We start from the raw sequence: 17,352 nt of genomic DNA on the forward strand, positions 1-17,352 counted from the left end.
GCCAAAGGATGCTCTCCCTCTGGAGATCATGTCCAATTTATAGTGATTGATAAAGGTAAGAGATGAGGCCCAAGTGGCTGCTGAACAAATATCATCCAAAGAGACTCTAGCTCTAAAAGCCGCAGAGGTAGACAGACCGAGTAGAGTGGGCCTGGACTCCCTGAGGTGTTGGCCTGCCAGAACTTTCATATGCTAAAAGGATACACTGTGAAATCCATCTAGACAGCATGACTTTAGACACAGATTTACCCAAGTTAAATTTGGCAAAGGAGACGAACAACTGGTCAGATTGCCTATGACCAGATGTCCTGTGGATGTAGAAGTGAAGTTGTCTATGCACATCCAGTGAGTGTAATTTGTATTCCCCTTTGTTTTGGTAATTAGGGAAGAAGACTGGTAGGTTGATGGACTGGTTAATATTCGATTCAGAGGCAATCTTGGGAAGAAAAGAGGGATTGGTCCTGAGGTAAACTCTATCCTTGTGAAAAGTCAAATATTGGGGTTTTACACGGAGGGCTTGTAGTTCAGAGACCCTTCGAGTCAAGGTGATAATGACAAGAAAGGCCGTTTTCCATGACAAGAATTTAAGATCTACTGAAGCTGCAGGCTCAAATGGGGGAGCTGTCAAGGCCTGAAGCACCAGCGTTAAATCCCAAGGAGGGACTACATCCTTCACTGGAGGTCTGAGCAGAAAGGTGCCCTTCAAAAAAAAGTCTTACACAATTTCGTGGTGATCAAAGGGCCCAGTTCATTTCCCACGTAATGAGAGATAGCTGCTAGTTGAACCTTGACTATGGAGGAGCTAGCCCCCTGATGAAACAGCCCTGACAGGAAGTCTAATACCGCGGGCAAAGAAGCTGTGAAAGGATCCAATTTCAGCGTTCCGCCCAAATGGAGAAACGTTTCCATTTGCTACTATAGATCTTTCTAGTAGAAGGCTTGTGCGCTGCTACTAGAATAGTTTTAACTGGGGAAGAGATACCGGGAGTACTAGCTACAAGTGGAACTGGAGCAGCCAAGCTGTGAGCTTGAGATTGTCCAGATTCGGGACTGGGAGATCTAGGGGGTGGGATATTAGATCCGGACGGGGATACAGAATCCAAGGAGGATTCACCAGATGAGACCAAAGGTAAGGGAACCAGGTTTGACGAGGCCAGAATGGGGCAATGAAGATTATCCTGCTCCCCAACCGGCTGGCTTTCTGTAGAAACTTCAGCATCAGAAGAAGAGGAGGGTAAGCATAAAGTAGACCGGGAGGCCAAGCATGCACCAGGGCGTCCCTCGGAGGTTCCCCGGAGGGGGAAATGAGAGCGAAGTAGTCGTAACATTTTGTGTTCGAGGGAGAAGCAAAGAGATCGCAACAGGGTTGACCCCAGTCGGTGAAAATCCGATTCGCTATGTCAGGATTCAGAGACCACTCGTGTGGTAACAGGATGGTGCGACAGTTTGTCCGCTAGGATGTTGGACCGCCCCGGAATGTGCGTTGCTATAAGAAAGCGGTTGGTGGAGATCGCCCATTCCCACACCCTCATGGCCTCTCGACAGAGTGGGTAAGACCTGGTTCCTCGTTTGTTGATGTACCAGACAACAGACATTGTCCGACTGAATCACAATAGTTCTTACAGGAAGAAGGTCCTGAAGTGCTTGCAACGCTAACAGCACTGCCCTCATCTTTAGGACATTGACATGCAGGGAGGTCTCCGTGGGATCCCATGTGCCTTGGACTGTCCTGCCTGAACAATGCCCCCCACCAGAGGCTGGAGGCGTCCGTGGTCACCGTGGCTAGGGGAGGGGCCATAGAAAAGGGGCGTCCTTCCTGGAGATTCGGAGATTGGAGCCACCATAAGAGGGCCCTCTTGCAAGCCCTGCTGAGGGGAATGGGATGGCTCAGAGGAAATCGAAGGAAGGACCACTGGACCTGGAGGGTCCATTGTAAGACCCTCATGTTCAAACGCACCATTGGCAAAAGGTTGATTGCCGCCGCCATTGAGCCTAGAGCCCTCAGGACCAATTCCGCCGGAGGAGCTGGAGAATGTAGAATGGCCCGCACATGTAGCCTCGGGGATCGTAGCAGTCTGTGGTCAAGAAAGCTAGGAGCTTGTTTGTGTCTAATCTTGTCCCTATGAAGTCTATAGTCTGAGTCGGGGTAAGAGACGACTTCTCTATGTTGATAGTGATCCCCAGCCGGGGAGCTAGACGAAGAAAGTAGTTTCTGGCTGCGCAGAGTAGAAGCCTTGTCGGGGCGGTCAGGAGCCAGTCAAGGTATGGGTAGACCTGAATTCCCTGGAGCCTCAGGTGGGCCGCTAACACTTTGGTGAACACCCTGGGGGCTGTGGTGAGACCAAAGGGAAGGACCCTGAATTGGAAATGACTGGCTCCTAGCGGGAAGCGAAGGAACCTTCTGGATCGCCTGTCCATCAGAATGTGGTAGTACGCATCCTTGAGGTCTATAGAGCACATCCAGTCGTTCTCGTGCAAAAGGGAGAGAATGGATTGAAGGGTGACCATGCAGAACTTCTCTTTGGTTACTGACAGGTTCGGGGGGAGAGGTCGAGGATAGGTCTTAAGTCCCCCATCTTTTTTGGCACCAAGAAGAACCTGGAGTAAAACACCGAGCCGCACTGGTCTGGAGGGACGTGTTGGATGGCTCTTTTTTCCAGCAACTGTTGGATTTCTGTTGCTGCAGCCTCCCTCTGATCGGGTGGGACATTGGGGAGGTATCTGGGGCTGCGTGGGTAAAGAGAAAAGGGAATCTGATATCCTCTGGATATAATGCAAAGCACCCAGCGGTCTGTCGTGATGGACTCCCAAGCTGCTAGGTGCTTCGAGAAATGCCCCCCGACTGCCTCCAGAGTGGAGCAGTCGGGCAACCCCTCAGGGGTGTTGCGTGGATTGGTCCGAGAAGGGTTCTCTGGATCCAAAGTTCCGCGGGCCCCCTCTGCCTCTAGGGCGGCATCCACCCTGCCCTCCTCTGCCGCGGAAGGGCTGGGAGTCCGGAGTGGGATGGGACTGTTGCGACTTCCGGAACCATATCTTCTTCTTCTGTCCCTTTTGGTTCTTGGAGAAGGACCTCTGGGGAGCAGAGAAGCGGATTCCAATGGCAGACGTCTTCCCGTCCTTCTCGCTCTGGACCAAGGTATCACGAACAGTTTTGCCAAACAGGGTAGAACCATCGAAAGGGGCATTAGCGAAAGACGCCTTGAAGGGTTCCGCGAAATCACCGTGCCGGAGCCAGGCCTGATGCCTCATGACAAGGCCCGGTCCTCGGGCTCTAGCGGCTCCCTCCGTGGCATGGGACAGTAGCCGCATAGAGGTGTTTGATATGGATCGGAGAGTGAACATCCAGGTGGAGTGCAATCGCTTGTCCTCCGCCGACATGGACTCGGGGGGGGGGGGGTGACGCAGCGTACTCTTTGATAAGGTCCCGCTGCAGTCGAAGCACATGTGCCATGTAGTTCAGCGACCTCACAGAGAAGGTAGCCGAACTAAAGACTCGCTTCCCTAAACGGTCCATCGACCGAGACTCCTTGCTCAGGGGATGAACCGAGGGACTCTCCTGAGTTAGTTCCCTCTTGGTGGCTGCCGCCAACAACATGGCATCTACAGGGGGACCCTTACTCCAGTGGGACTTGTCAGAGGGTGGGCTAAGAATTTTGTCCAGGCGCTTGGGGACTGGGTCCACAGTGTCCGGCTCCTTCCACGCCCTGGTAGTAATCAAATCTACCAGGGGTTCAGCCGGAGGGGACACCCTAGAGGTAGATGGGCCTGCTTCAAACGCCTCCAGGAACACGGATTCGTCCGAGGTAGGCTTTGGGGCAGACCACCCCCCCTTATCCTGAGCATCTCCATGATGTCACCAAATGAGACTTCTTCGGGGGGTGATCTTGGGGAGCCTTCCCCCTCCTCCAAATCCGTGTCCTCAGTCAAGGACTCGGGGGAGTCCAGGTGCCTCCTTTTGCACTTTCGCTTGTGAGGAACCTCCTCGGGGGGGGGGGGGGGCTGTCCGAGGAGGTCTCACCAGCCACGTCTTGTTCCAAAGGAATGACCTGGGACGTCAGAGCAGGCTGTTCCTGGGGCCGGGTGATGGAAGTCAGGCCCAACAGAGGAGGAGTGCAGGGAGGAGCCGTGGCAAGGGCTGGGGGGGCCTGGAATCTCTCGACAGGGCCCTCTCCACCACGTCGAATGCAGAGGGAGAGCTGCTCTCTCTGGGATCCGAAAGCAGACCCTCACTCGGATCCGACAGATGGATCAGGGCCGGCGCTGAAGCGATCTGATCCGACAGACCAGTATGCTCCAACCTGGACGGAGCCGAAGGCATACGATACCCCCGGATCCGAAGCTCAGCCCTCGGCTCAGAGAGCTCAGATCCAAAGAAAATGGACCCGACAGACTCGAGTGAAGTGTCGGCGCCAAAGTGCCCGAGACTATCGGCACCGACACACCCCCGGCTCCAAGGCTGCCCGACTCCGAAGACTCCGAGCCCGGGAAGCGGGATGGAGAAGGAGCTATCGGGGCAAAAAAAGGGGTCGAGCTCCCCCCCCCCCCCGGAGGGGGGGGGGGAGCACTCCCATCTGCAGTTGGGCCTGGAGGAATCTTATCATCTGGTCCAAATCTGCATCCGTGAGACTTCGGGTTGATCTCGATGAGGCCAGCGAGGCGGGATGGGAGTGTCGCCTCGATGACCTCGAAGGAGATCGGGTCTCCTCCTCCTCAGGACCCGGTGAAAAGTACGGGGATTGGATCAGAGATGGAGGAGACCCAGAAGTCCTGGAGGAAGAAGACCGCTTAGTCGGGGGGGCCGAAGCGGAGGCCTCCGCCCACCACTTGTGGTGTTTCTCCCTCCTTTTCTCTTTCCTGGACTCCCTCTCCTCCGGGCCTAAGGTGGGAGGTTGAGTCCCGGCCGGGGGGAGGGAAGCAGGAGTGGCAGCTGCCGCAGTGGGAGCCACAGGAGGACCGGAGGTAGAAGCCGAATCCGGGGGCAGAAGACCCGCCAGAATCAGCTTAGACCTCCGGTCCTTGAGTGCCCTGGGGTAGAACGCCGCACATTGTTCCAGAAGACAGGTGTTCAACCCCAAGGCACAACACACACAGAGTGTGGCCATCCGCCGGGGACAGCTTATGGCCACACTTGGTGCACTTAAAAAAAGATCGGCTTTGGGGCCTCAGCCATTTTAACTAAAAGAGAAACCACACACGTTAGGCCCCAAACACACACACACAACCCTAACAGAACCACGAAGGAAGCGGGAGGTAAATGACAAAAAATATAGAGTCAAACTAGACAGGGTTTTATACAAAAAGGGACCTGGAAACACACACAACCAAAAACATTAGAAAAGAGAAGAAAAAGGTACATTTTTTCTCACAAAAAAGTCTCTAACGCCTGGAACTCTAGATCAAGCTGCTGTTGGATAACTGTGGCAAACTAGATCTGAGGTCGGATCAGATTCCCATAGGTTGCTGCACAAATGAAGTTAACTACTTCAGATAATTGGTTCCAAATTATTTCAGTTCTCTGCAATTTGTTTTGCTACTGCTGCATTTAGCTGTGGAATAACAGCTGTTTCTGGCTTCTGTGTATGAGAAAAACTGGCAGCATCTTCAGTAGAACCTTTGTGCCATGATGATTGCATGTGATTTCTTGCAGACTCACCGAAGGCGTCACACTTTGTGCACATAATAGTGATGAAGCTGCCTTGCAACCCATGGTGAAGTGACTGAGGAAATAATACACAAGTTAAGCAGACTGGGCCTTTCAGGAGAGGAGAATATGCAAGCCAAGGTGAGTACTGAGACAATCAACTATATCTGAATATAATTGGTTAATAAATAATGACATGCATTTCAGTTTCAGATTTCATATTATTTAGAAAATGCATTCCAACACAAATCTTTATATTCTAGCAACTTTCTAAATGTGTCCCTAGTTTTGGGCCTTTGTCCAGATTTCTTGTGTTAAGAGATTCGGAGGTATGGTGTGTATGTGTGTCTTTATGTCTGTATAAGGAGGTAGCATACCCCTTAGCTGTCCAGGTTTTTGCAGAATATCCAGATTTTTTGCCCCATATTCTTCCTAAAAAGGATTGAAGTTGCTAAATAATGACGACATTTGAGTTTTAGTTGTCATATCCTATAGAAAAATGCATACTATCATCATCATCTTCTTTCGGCTGTTCCCGTTGGGGGTCGCCACAGCAGATCATCTGTTTCCATTTCTTCCTGTCCTCTGCATCTTGCTCTGTCACACCAACCACCTGCATGTCCTCTCTAACCACATCCATAAACCTTATCTTAGGCCACCCTCTTTTCCTGTTACCTGGTAGCTTCAACCTTAGCATCTTTTTCCCAATATACTCAGCATCCCTCCTCAGCACGTCCAAACCAACGTAATCTTGCCTCTCTGGCTTTGTCTCCAAACCTTCCAACCTGGGCTGACCCTCTAATATACTTATTCCTAATCCTGTCCACCCTCGTCACACCCAGTGCAAATCTTAACATCTTTAACTCTGTCACATCCAGCTCAAACTCCTGCCTTTTTGTCAATGCCACTGACTCCAATCCATATAACATAGCTGTCTCACTACCCTCTTGTAGACCTTCCCTTTCACTCTTACTGGTACTCGTAAATCACTCCTGACACTCCTCCACCCACTCCATCCTGCCTGTACTCTCTTCTTCACCTCTCTTCCACACTCACCGTTACTCTGAACTATTGATCCCAAGTATTTAAACCCATCCACCTTCGCCACCTCTACTCCTTGCATCCTCACCATTCCTCTATCCTCCCTCTCATTCACACACACATATTCTGTCTTAGTCCTGCTGACCTTCATTCCTCTTCTCTCTAGAGCATATCTCCATCTGTCCAGGGTCTCCTCCACTTGTTCCCTACTCTCACTACAGATCACAATGTCATCTGTAGACATCATAGTCCATGGGGACTCCGGTCTGATCTCATCTGTCAACCTGTCCATCACCACTGCAAGTAAGAAAGGGCTCAAAGCTGATCCTTGATGTAACCCCACCTCCACCTTATATGCATCTGTCACTCCCACCGCAGACCTCACCGCTGTCACACTACCTTCGTACATATCCTGTACCACTCTTACATACTTCTGACACTCCTGACTTCCTCATACAATACCACAACTCCTATCTAGGCACCCTGTCATACACTTTCTCCAAGTCTACAAAAACGCAACGCAACTCCTTCTGACCTTCTCTATACTTTTCCATCAACACTCTCAGAGCAAACATCGCATCTGTAGTGCTCTTTCCTGGCATGAAACCATACTGCTGATCACTAATAGTGTCCCTTCTTAACCTAGCTTCCACTACTCTTTCCCATAACTTCATGCTGTGACTGATCAATTTAATCCCTCTGTAGTTACTACAGTTCTGCAAATCACCCTTATTCTTAAAAATCGGTACCAAAACACTTTCTCCATTCCTCAGGCATCCTCTCACTTCCCAAGATTTCATTAAACAATCTAGTTAAAAACTCCACTGCCATTTCACCTAAACATCTCCATGCTTCCACAGGTATGTCATCTGGACCAACAGCCTTTCCATTCTTCATCCTCTTCATAGCTATCCTTACTTCCTCCTTGCTAATCCATTGTACTTCATGACTCACTATCCCCACATCATCAAACCTTCTCTCCCCCTCATTCTCTTCATTCATCAACCCCTCAAAGTACTCTTTCCATCTCCTCAACACACACACCTCACTTGTGAGTATGTTTCCCTCATTATCCTTTATCACCCTTACCTGCTGCACATCTTTCCTAGCTCGGTCCCTCTGTCTAGCCAATCGGTACAGGTCCTTTTCACCCTCCTAAGTGTCCAACCTTTCATACAACTCTTCATATGCCTTATCCTTGGCCTTCGCCACCTCTCTCTTTGCCATGCACCTCATCTCCTTATATTCCTGTCTACTTTCTTCATCTCTCTGACAATCCCACTTCTTCTTTGCCAACCTCTTTCTCTGTATACTCTCCTGTACTTCCTCATTCCACCACCATGTCTCCTTATCGTCCTTCCTCTGTCCAGATGTCATACCAAGCACCTTTCTAGCAGTCTCCCTTACTAGCTCTGCTGTAGTTACCCAGCTATTTGGTAATTCTTCACTGCCACCCAGTGCCTGTCTTAACTCATCCCTGAACTTCACCTCACAATTACCCTTTTTCAATTTCCACCATCTGATCCTTGGTGCTGTCCTCACACTCCTCCTCCTCTTGATCACCAACGTCATCCTACAAACCACCATCCTATGCTGCCTAACTACACTTTCCTCGGTCACCACTTTACAGTCCCCAATCTCCTTCAAACTGGCCATCCTACATAAGATATAATCCACCTGTGTGCATCTTCCTCCACTCTTGTATGTCACCCTATGCTCCTCCCTCGTTAACTCATTCCCTCCAGTAGAGCTCTCTTGATTGTGTACCTTTAACTCCCAGTGGGTGTGGCGAGCCATTAAAAATGAAGTTATTACCTTACACTTCAAACAAATACTCATTGACAGAAGTCAAATATCAGTACAGTTGTGTTTGCTATCATGTATGCTTCAAGATAAAATATTCTGATACATTATATGTAGCAAGGTTTTGGAATTATTAATGCAAATATGAAGAAGCAATATTTGATGCCTAGAGGCGCAGTAGGAGGTAACTGCAAAAACGCCTGGAGGCATCACTCGGCTGTAATGAGTTAAAATACATACTCACCATAGCCATGTCCATCCTTTTCGCAACATCCGCTACCATCTGACCTTCTGCATTCCTTTGTTTAACACCATATACCTACCCATCACTTAGTCATCCACTCTGTCCCCTTTACCAACATGCCCACTGAAATCTGCTCCAATCACCACTCTCGCACCCTTGGGTACAGTCATCACCACTTCATCCAACTCACTCCAAAATTTTTTTCTCATCCATCGCACACCCAACTTGTGGAGCATATGCACTAGCAACATTCATCATTACACCATCAATTTCCAGCTTCATAAACATCACTCTATCCGACACTCTTCACCTCCAAAACACTCTTAGCATACTGTTCCTTCAGGATAACTCCTATGCCATTTCTCCTCCCATCCACTCCTATGTCATTTCTCCTCCCATCCACACCATGATAAAACAATTTGAACCCACCTCCGATACACCTAACCTTACTCCCCTTCCATATGGTCTCTTGCACACACAATATACCAACCTTCCTTCTATCCATCATATAAAATGCATACTAACATAAATCCTATTATTCTAGCAATGTTCTAAGTTCATGAGAGCAATATTTATAATTTGTCCCTATTCATGTTGGGCTTTGTCCAGATTTCTTGCAGAAGTTGAGGTGTGTGAGAGAAAGTGAAATGCCCTACTTAAGAGTTAGCAGGTGGAATTTATTTTCAAGTGTATTTTCAAGGAATTGTGAGCTTCAAGAGAAGAGAAGTTTACTGCTGCTCATGCTAAGTCTGCTTAAAATGTGCAACTGTTTTGTTTAGCAAATGGTATCATTATTGTGGTATAGAATTTTAAAGCAGTGTTACTAGTACAGCAGGTAGCATACTTGCATCTTGATGCAGAGGGCTATAGGTTCTACTCCCAGAGCATGTAGATTTGTATTTTAAGGGGGGTGGAGTGCTGCAGTCCTGACTATGTCCTCCTTTGGATGAGATGCCTAATAACTATGAACTTGTTTTTCAGCTTACCACCCATTCCCTATTGCAAATATACCAGCTTACCATTTTTTAATGTAACGTAGGCAATTTATTCTTCAAGGGCAGCAGGCATTGAATTTGTTGATGAAATGCTGAAATATAAAGCTGTTTTCTAGCAACAACCTCTTCATTAGTTTCAGATCTCTATAATGTGGAATTATTCAGATGACTTTTACTTCTGCAGAGATTGTGCATACTGACTGACATTAGTGGATTGTAATGACAAAGGTTTAAGTGGCCTTTTATGGTTGAAATGTTTTGTATTGGGCAGTTTGTCATTATTAGTTCATATATTTTGTTTTATTGCTTGCTGGAAAAACATTCAAAACAATAAATTTAAAACACTGTCTAACAAGTGGTGCTGTATTACAGAAGGGATATAATTAAATTATTTTATATTACAATTAATAAAATCTGTATATATTATAATCATGTGCATAATCATATGTATAAATATGTACACTTCTTATGCATGGCTACTCTTGCTTATCACAGTAACAGGAAGGATACTGTAATGGCTGTGCCAAGAAAAAAGGTCTAAAGCTTTTAGTTAAGCATATAGTAAAGTTGTTCACATCAGTGATAATGCAGACCCAGTTTCATATAACTAAGGGTCAACCACACAAAAGCAGAAAACACCCAGAATTTCCCTTGCCCACTCAGTAAAACTAATCTTGAAAAAATAACTAATAATGTGCTTATATTAGGGCTATTGGAATTATCTATAAAAAGATGAAGTGATGATTTGCAACTATGTCAATGTTGGGATTATGAAGAAATGCTTGTTTAAGCATTAATTAAAAGATATACATAATTTAGTGAATGCACACAGTTTAAGATAAATACAGCTATAATGTGTCGTGCATTCAGATCACAGAATGCCAGCTTTTATTTAAACAGCAACTTGTGTTACTGAGAGCAAATCTTGGAAGCCAAAGAACACTAGTGTTATAAACTAATCTGTTTAAATCTGTACAATCTGAATAGGCTCATGGGACTCAGTTTAGTGTCCTACATGAAAAATGCTGAGCTAAACAACACTATTCCACAGTAGTTGTTTCTAAGTCACTTACAAATAAATAAATAAAACAAGGGGAAGTATTTTGAGGTAAAACAAATACCTTGTTTTTATGGTAGGTAAAAAGTTAAAAGTAAAACTCTGTTAGAACCCAAGTAAATAAAATAATTATTAGTAATGAATGAGAAATTATTCCAGTATACAGAAATGAACAGCCAAGCCTTCTTGATCAAATTCAAAAGGGCTGCCAGCTGAAAGTTCCCTTGAGTTAGTTGCAATGTACATGGGGTAGACTCCTAATTAAATCCAGATATCTGTAATCATTGTAGAAGTAAAGCATAAAACAGTATGCACACTGAGAATTTTGACAGTGTTTATGGCAACTGGGGAGAAATAGCCAAGTAATTGGACCCTGTAACGACTGCGTGGGGGAGAGGGCTGCATGAGTGGGTGGGGCTTTGTGGGCTGGGCTCTGGGTTTGCACCCCCGCCTCCCTGCAAAAAATCCTGCGGGCTCCCTTGCTCATAAAATAATATGCGTACAAAGTCTGATAATTCATAACATTTGGGATATTACAAAATGGCCAGCATTGACCAAAATGACTGCTCAAATCTATACAAATGCAGTCTATTACAGCACAACAGCATAGTTAAAATACTTAACACTTGTAGTTGGCCACATAGTAAGGCATCTGACACTCGTCTCATGGGTTTACTTTACAATCTCTAAAGTGTCATGCAATTTCATCTTGGAAGGTGATTTCACAGCTGCTGTACAAGATGTTTTTTTCCTGTCCACTGACCTCCAGGATAGGTTAAGTGTGGCTGTTCATGATAGGAGGTCCCAGGGATGGCATTTTCCACATATGGTGTAAAAAGTGAATTTTTACTGAGAGGTATAATGAAATGTAAAGATTAAACAGGAGTCACAGCTTTTGGCAGTCAGTAAAACTCTGAAACAAATACTTCATAGCATTCATCTAATGGGTCTACATCACAAAGCGAGAGGAGTCATTTTACAATTTCATCTTAACATATGACATCAGAGTAGCTGTGCAAAATGACATTTTGGACAAAAAAGCATCATTAAACTGGCGATATTTGTGAATCGGGGACCCAGAACTGCTACAAATATATGATCCCGGAAACAAAAAAAATGATGAAGTATGCATGTGTCTATGGTTAACAGGTTGAGATGTCACTGGAAAGGATAAAGGGGTGGCCCAGTCACACACACCACAAAAAAAAAAAAAAAAAAAAAAAAAAAAGACACTGCCTGCATTACTACATGTACAAAGCATCCAAGTTTTGCTTAGTAAGAAGGGGGGTTTGTTAGGAATGCTGTGTGCCGTTATTCTACAGCATGACAGTTTGCAGGTTTAAATGTTCTGGCAATTACTCGTATTCATTAAACATGATGTGATTAACCATACAGGGACATGGGCTATGACATTTTACCACATACCACTACAGCTAACACTAAGTTATAAAAAGAGAAACAGCATATTATACTGACAACTGCCATCCTTTCACCAAAAATCTGCACAAGAATTAGCAGTGACCTGAAGAAAATGATTAGAAGATTGTAAATTTTGGGACAACGACATAAGGTCTAGTCTGGGATGATGCACAGAAGAAAATGATAGGGAACATCCCACTGTATGGATCTTTGCTCTCCCTACATCAAACATGTAAAATATCAATGAAAAACTGCTTTTTCAGGCATCCAAGTTAATTATTTCACATTATGAAATCCAAGAAAAATGCTTTCAACCTAGTGTTAAAACAGCACATATTCATAACTTTTATTCATGTTTATCCAGTTTCCCCAGTTACTCTAATAACTGATGAAACCTACAGGACCAAGTTACTCAGAAATGAGAATATATAATGGGCCTGCTGTCAAAGGGCTACCACTGAAACAAGTTCCCGAAGATCTGCAGTTAATGACTATCCTAACAGCTAACGGATGGCATATAGTCTACAAAATCTGACAACCCAATTCCAAATAAAGAATATTACTCTGTGTGCATATGGGTCCATTCCATCCATCCTTACAAATGCAGGTAAAGCCATCTCTGTTGCCAACGCAGGTCCCACCATTCTGGCAAGGATTGCTTCTACAGCTGCTACTTTTTGCTGAAAGATAAAGGTTATACCACATTTAAATTCCATTTAATAAAAGAAAAAATATGCAAAATTCATGTTTGAGTGTTTTAAAGTAGCGCACAGAAACACTTACCAATGCTGCAAGTACTTCCTTCCCATTCTTGAGAGCAAAGACACCTAAATGTATCTCCAATATCATAACAAGTGCCACCATTGCTACAAGTATTAGCATCGCACTGAAATTCACCTGTAGGAAAGAACACATTATGAAGACTTTTAGAATTATACAAACCAGTGCAGGTGTCATTTAGCCATATTACTTCGGACAGAAAAGGAAACCAGTTTTGGCAAAACAAACCGATCAAAAGATACTACCCCTATCACTGATGTTTACTTTTGTAGTTAATTAACCAGGAAGCTAAGACTTATGGTCCCCTTTGCTTCTTTTCAGCTATGATAAAGGATAAATGAAATCAGAAAACATTTAATATTCGTGTTTTATACAAATAAAACATTGACAATACTGATAGAAGAATGAATGTCAGGCCAACAGTCTGCAAGAACAGCTTAAACAGTTCTGTCAAACAATACTACAAAACTGGTCAGAGCGATTTCTATTCTTAAAAGTCATGAAATACACGTCTGACAGCATTATCTTCTGGGCAAGAAGTTTATTCAACTTCATGCAGAAGAACAGATTCATGCATTAAAGTTATAATGTAAGAAAGCTTGCGATATGAAACACTCCAGGCGCCAAGATGTGGAACATTTTAATTTTCAGTGTATTAGAAGATTAAACAGTAAATAAGCTATGTGCATAAATAAGCAACTAGGCTATGCATACAGATTGTCTATTGTGATCTGTGTACCACCCTTAGTAAAACTAACAATACGTACATAAATTAACCAGACTAAGACTAGAACATTTCTATTTTCATGACTGAAAGTAGTAAAGATTTTAAAGTCAAAAGCAAGTTTTATGCTTCATTTTAAGAGTTTACTTATCGATACAGTGCAATACAATGAATGCCAACTGTATACTCCTTAACTCGTAACCAGCATCCAGAAGAAAGCTACTCCACAGCTGGTCAAGTACCATCTTTATGATATGCAAAAATAGGTAGAAGGGTGCAAAGACAGTTTTATTTCATATTGTCAACCAAGTTTCTGGTGGTCAGAGGACAGTTTCCATAATTATTTGTAATTTTATTACATTATTTCCTTTATACACATTTTCATAAAAAAGGGGTCAGGAGATGCAAGGAAATACATTTATGTAACAGATTCAACTTGCCAGTTCATATTTACATACAGGAATGGCATACTAGCTTCATTAGTACAAGATTATGACAGAAATACAGAGATTTTAAAATCATCTAGGCAGTCCATTAACTTGCCCTACCATCTACAAATGTGGCACAGTACCTAAAGAAATGGACTCTTGCTAACTAGTGACTTGGAGCTAGGAGCTTCTTGTATCCAGTTTCTGCGCTTCCAGGAACACAGGACAGGCATGCTCCTGCTGCAGCTAGTCAAGCTTTCCTGACAGAATTAACAAACCCATTTTGTAGCTGGATGCAGTTTCACACAGGACTGTGCCATCAGCACAATAAGGTACTATGGTATTATCGCAGTGTCTCAAGGTAAAGCCCCTGGGGACTACGACTCCAGTCTTTAAGGGATCACACAACACTTGAGAATTTTTACTCTGTGAACTATCCTGAAGACAGCTAAAACAAAAGTAGTACCATCCAGGCCCAGGCCCATCACCCAGAGTTTGACAATAAAGAAGCCTTTCAGACTTGGCAGACTGTCCAAACAGAAGGGGACCATAAGTCTAGATAAATACCATCTACTGTCCAAATGCCTGACAGCTTAACAAAAGCATAGTTCTTTCTTAAACACAGGTCAGTTTACTCATACTGTGGCTTTGTAAAGGCACAAGCTATACATTAGGCCATTTTGAAAACAGTCCAGCAAAAAACAGGTTTACAAGAGTAATGAATTAAAACAATTCCAAAAGAACAGATAGATTACATTATACTGTGAACAGCTATAAAGTGGAGGGAAGTATATGAAATATATTTTTTTTTAATTTTAGGTATTAAATTTGACTCAATTAGATCAACAAAATGGACTACAAATTATATTTCTGCTTTCTGTATCTAATGTCATGTCTAGCTAAAGTAATTTTTTTTTTGAAAATACACTCACTGTAGATCTTAAAAAATAGCAGCTTCACTTTGGCCCTTTATGACTACATTGGCACAGTACATAGCAATATAATATGAAAACCAAATACATACGTGAATGACAGGTCCTGCCCTTCCAGCCATTTTCACATTCACAGTGGAAATCATTCACCAGATCTAGACATTTTCCTTTATTGTGACATGGATTGGGACTGCAGTCGTCATAATCTAATGAACAGAAACAAGTTTGGTTTACAAAACACTTCAGTGTCCATGATTAATGCATATGTATATAAGCATACATTTCTTATTATCCGGACCTTTTCTACCCAAGCCACATATATGTGTGCATATGATTTTATATTAAATAGCAGAGGTCCCAGTACAGAGCCTTGAGGGATACTGCTGGTCACTTTCACACTTTTAGATGAAGCAGCTGCAGCTCGCATATGTGCAGACAGCAATCAATTTATTTGCTTAGAACCAAGTTCATCGTACCAATGGTTGAATCCCCCCTACCCCCCCCCCCCAATTTGTATCCGTTACTTCTGGGTCAAGCAGCTCTGACGGTGTGATGCTTACACTGACCCTACACAGACTTTACTCTATATCGCGCACCTAATAACTGCAATTGCCTTCACAATTGGCTATTCTAGTTATACTAAAAGTAGACCAGTGATTTTTTTAAAAAAAAGGAGCACACACTGGAGTATTTCTAACAAATATTTAAGTCTGTACATTTAGTTATCTTGCCAAGAAAATATGCAGGTACTTAACAGCTACTATGGAAACCTACCATTTTGGAAATCGGTCAACATCCCCGGATATAAAAATTAGCCAAAATCCAATACTGGAGACAAAAGACATTAGGTACGACACATGCCGAGCACAATTATAATGCAGCTACTATGACTATGCAAAAAGATTTCTTTTCAAAATTCTTTTTTCAAAGAGCATCTCATTGCATCTCATTTTTTTCAAGATTTTTTATATATTTTTATCATAAAAAAGAAGATATTCCAAGATTTATTGATTTTTATCAATTCTAGCACTGACTTCTGACTTCCTACATACAAAACACAAAAAGAAGGATAGCCTATTTTACACATTCATTAGTACAACTTCACAACTTCTTCACAGCAGATTGATTCAAAAGATTCACAAAAATACGACAATAACAATTAATTTGAATTTGGCATAAACAACTTTAAACATATTTTTAAGAAATAAAGGACATAACATAAGCAAGGATGTCCTCTACTAAAGACATCATGGAAAAAAAGAAAAAAGAAACTGAAGACAAAGATGTTGGAGAGAAAAGAAAAGAAGAGGATGATGGAAAAGAAGTAAGCTCTGGGTTAAAACAATTGGAACATCAAATATATCCCTACTTGGTGTTAAACTTGAATCAATAAAGAAGAAGACATGGTCAGGGGTCAACCGGAACCGTGTGTGTGTAATTAGATTTACCCTTTACTCAAATTGTGATAGACACTCTTAAAAAGATATGGGGAATGTTAATTTGGGGATCAAAATCAAAAATATAGGGAAGGACCAAATTGACATGTGTATTTAAAACAGCACAAAATTGAAAAAACTATTGAAGCACACAACAACTGACTTTAATAAAAACAATAAGAAGATTTTGGGACAAAAAGCTGTGGTAGTTGTAACTATTGTAAACACATCTAAGGAGGACAAGACCACAACATTGGATAATTTTTCAAAAAACTAGGGGAAGGGTCTTAGGTACTGTAACAGCTGTAGGTGGAGAGTACCCTCGTAACATATCTTCAGCCTATTATATGTAGGCAAGGCGGAGGGAGAGGAACTCAGGATTGTGATTTAAATCTATATAAAAAATTAAAAAAGGGCAACAAAATGCACAATTTAGCAGGCATGTATTAGATAAAGACAAGAACATACATTTAAATTTTTATAATAGACCAGGTGGAAATAATATGACTATGCAAAATGACAATTGTGAGGTCAGCTTCAGCATATCTACATGACAATTCAAGAAAAAGTAAGACAACATTGATATGGCTAAGGCAAGTGCACAATGTTACATGCCAAATAAGAACGGACTTATGCAATGGAAGGGGAGAGGACTGCCAGACCTAAGCTGTATCAGGTGATAGTAATTAACCTAATATCCAAACATTTATAGTAGTAATTTTTTCACTCACTTATGTCACAAAGTTCTCCTTCCCATCCATCTGGGCAAAGGCACTGAAAGGAGTCAATTTTATCAATGCATGTTCCACCATTTTTGCAAGGATTGCCAAAACAGTCATTGATATCTAAATG

General features: G+C 43.3%; 1 protein-coding gene across 1 annotated transcript in view; it reads right to left on the bottom strand.

The window, feature by feature from the left end:
* Positions 1 to 17,352, bottom strand: part of JAG2 (jagged canonical Notch ligand 2) — a gene marked incomplete in the record, with an annotated part of 565,751 nt that overhangs the window by 52,661 nt on the left and 495,738 nt on the right. The window contains 4 exon segments of the mRNA XM_044074368.1: positions 12,764 to 12,880; positions 12,984 to 13,097; positions 15,157 to 15,270; positions 17,232 to 17,345. Coding sequence (XP_043930303.1) covers positions 12,764 to 12,880; positions 12,984 to 13,097; positions 15,157 to 15,270; positions 17,232 to 17,345 — 459 coding nt within the window.

The sequence above is a fragment of the Protopterus annectens genome, chromosome 6.part0 (assembly GCF_019279795.1).
Source record: "Protopterus annectens isolate FY-2018-M chromosome 6.part0, PAN1.0, whole genome shotgun sequence".
Taxonomy (NCBI): Eukaryota; Metazoa; Chordata; order Ceratodontiformes; family Protopteridae; genus Protopterus; species Protopterus annectens.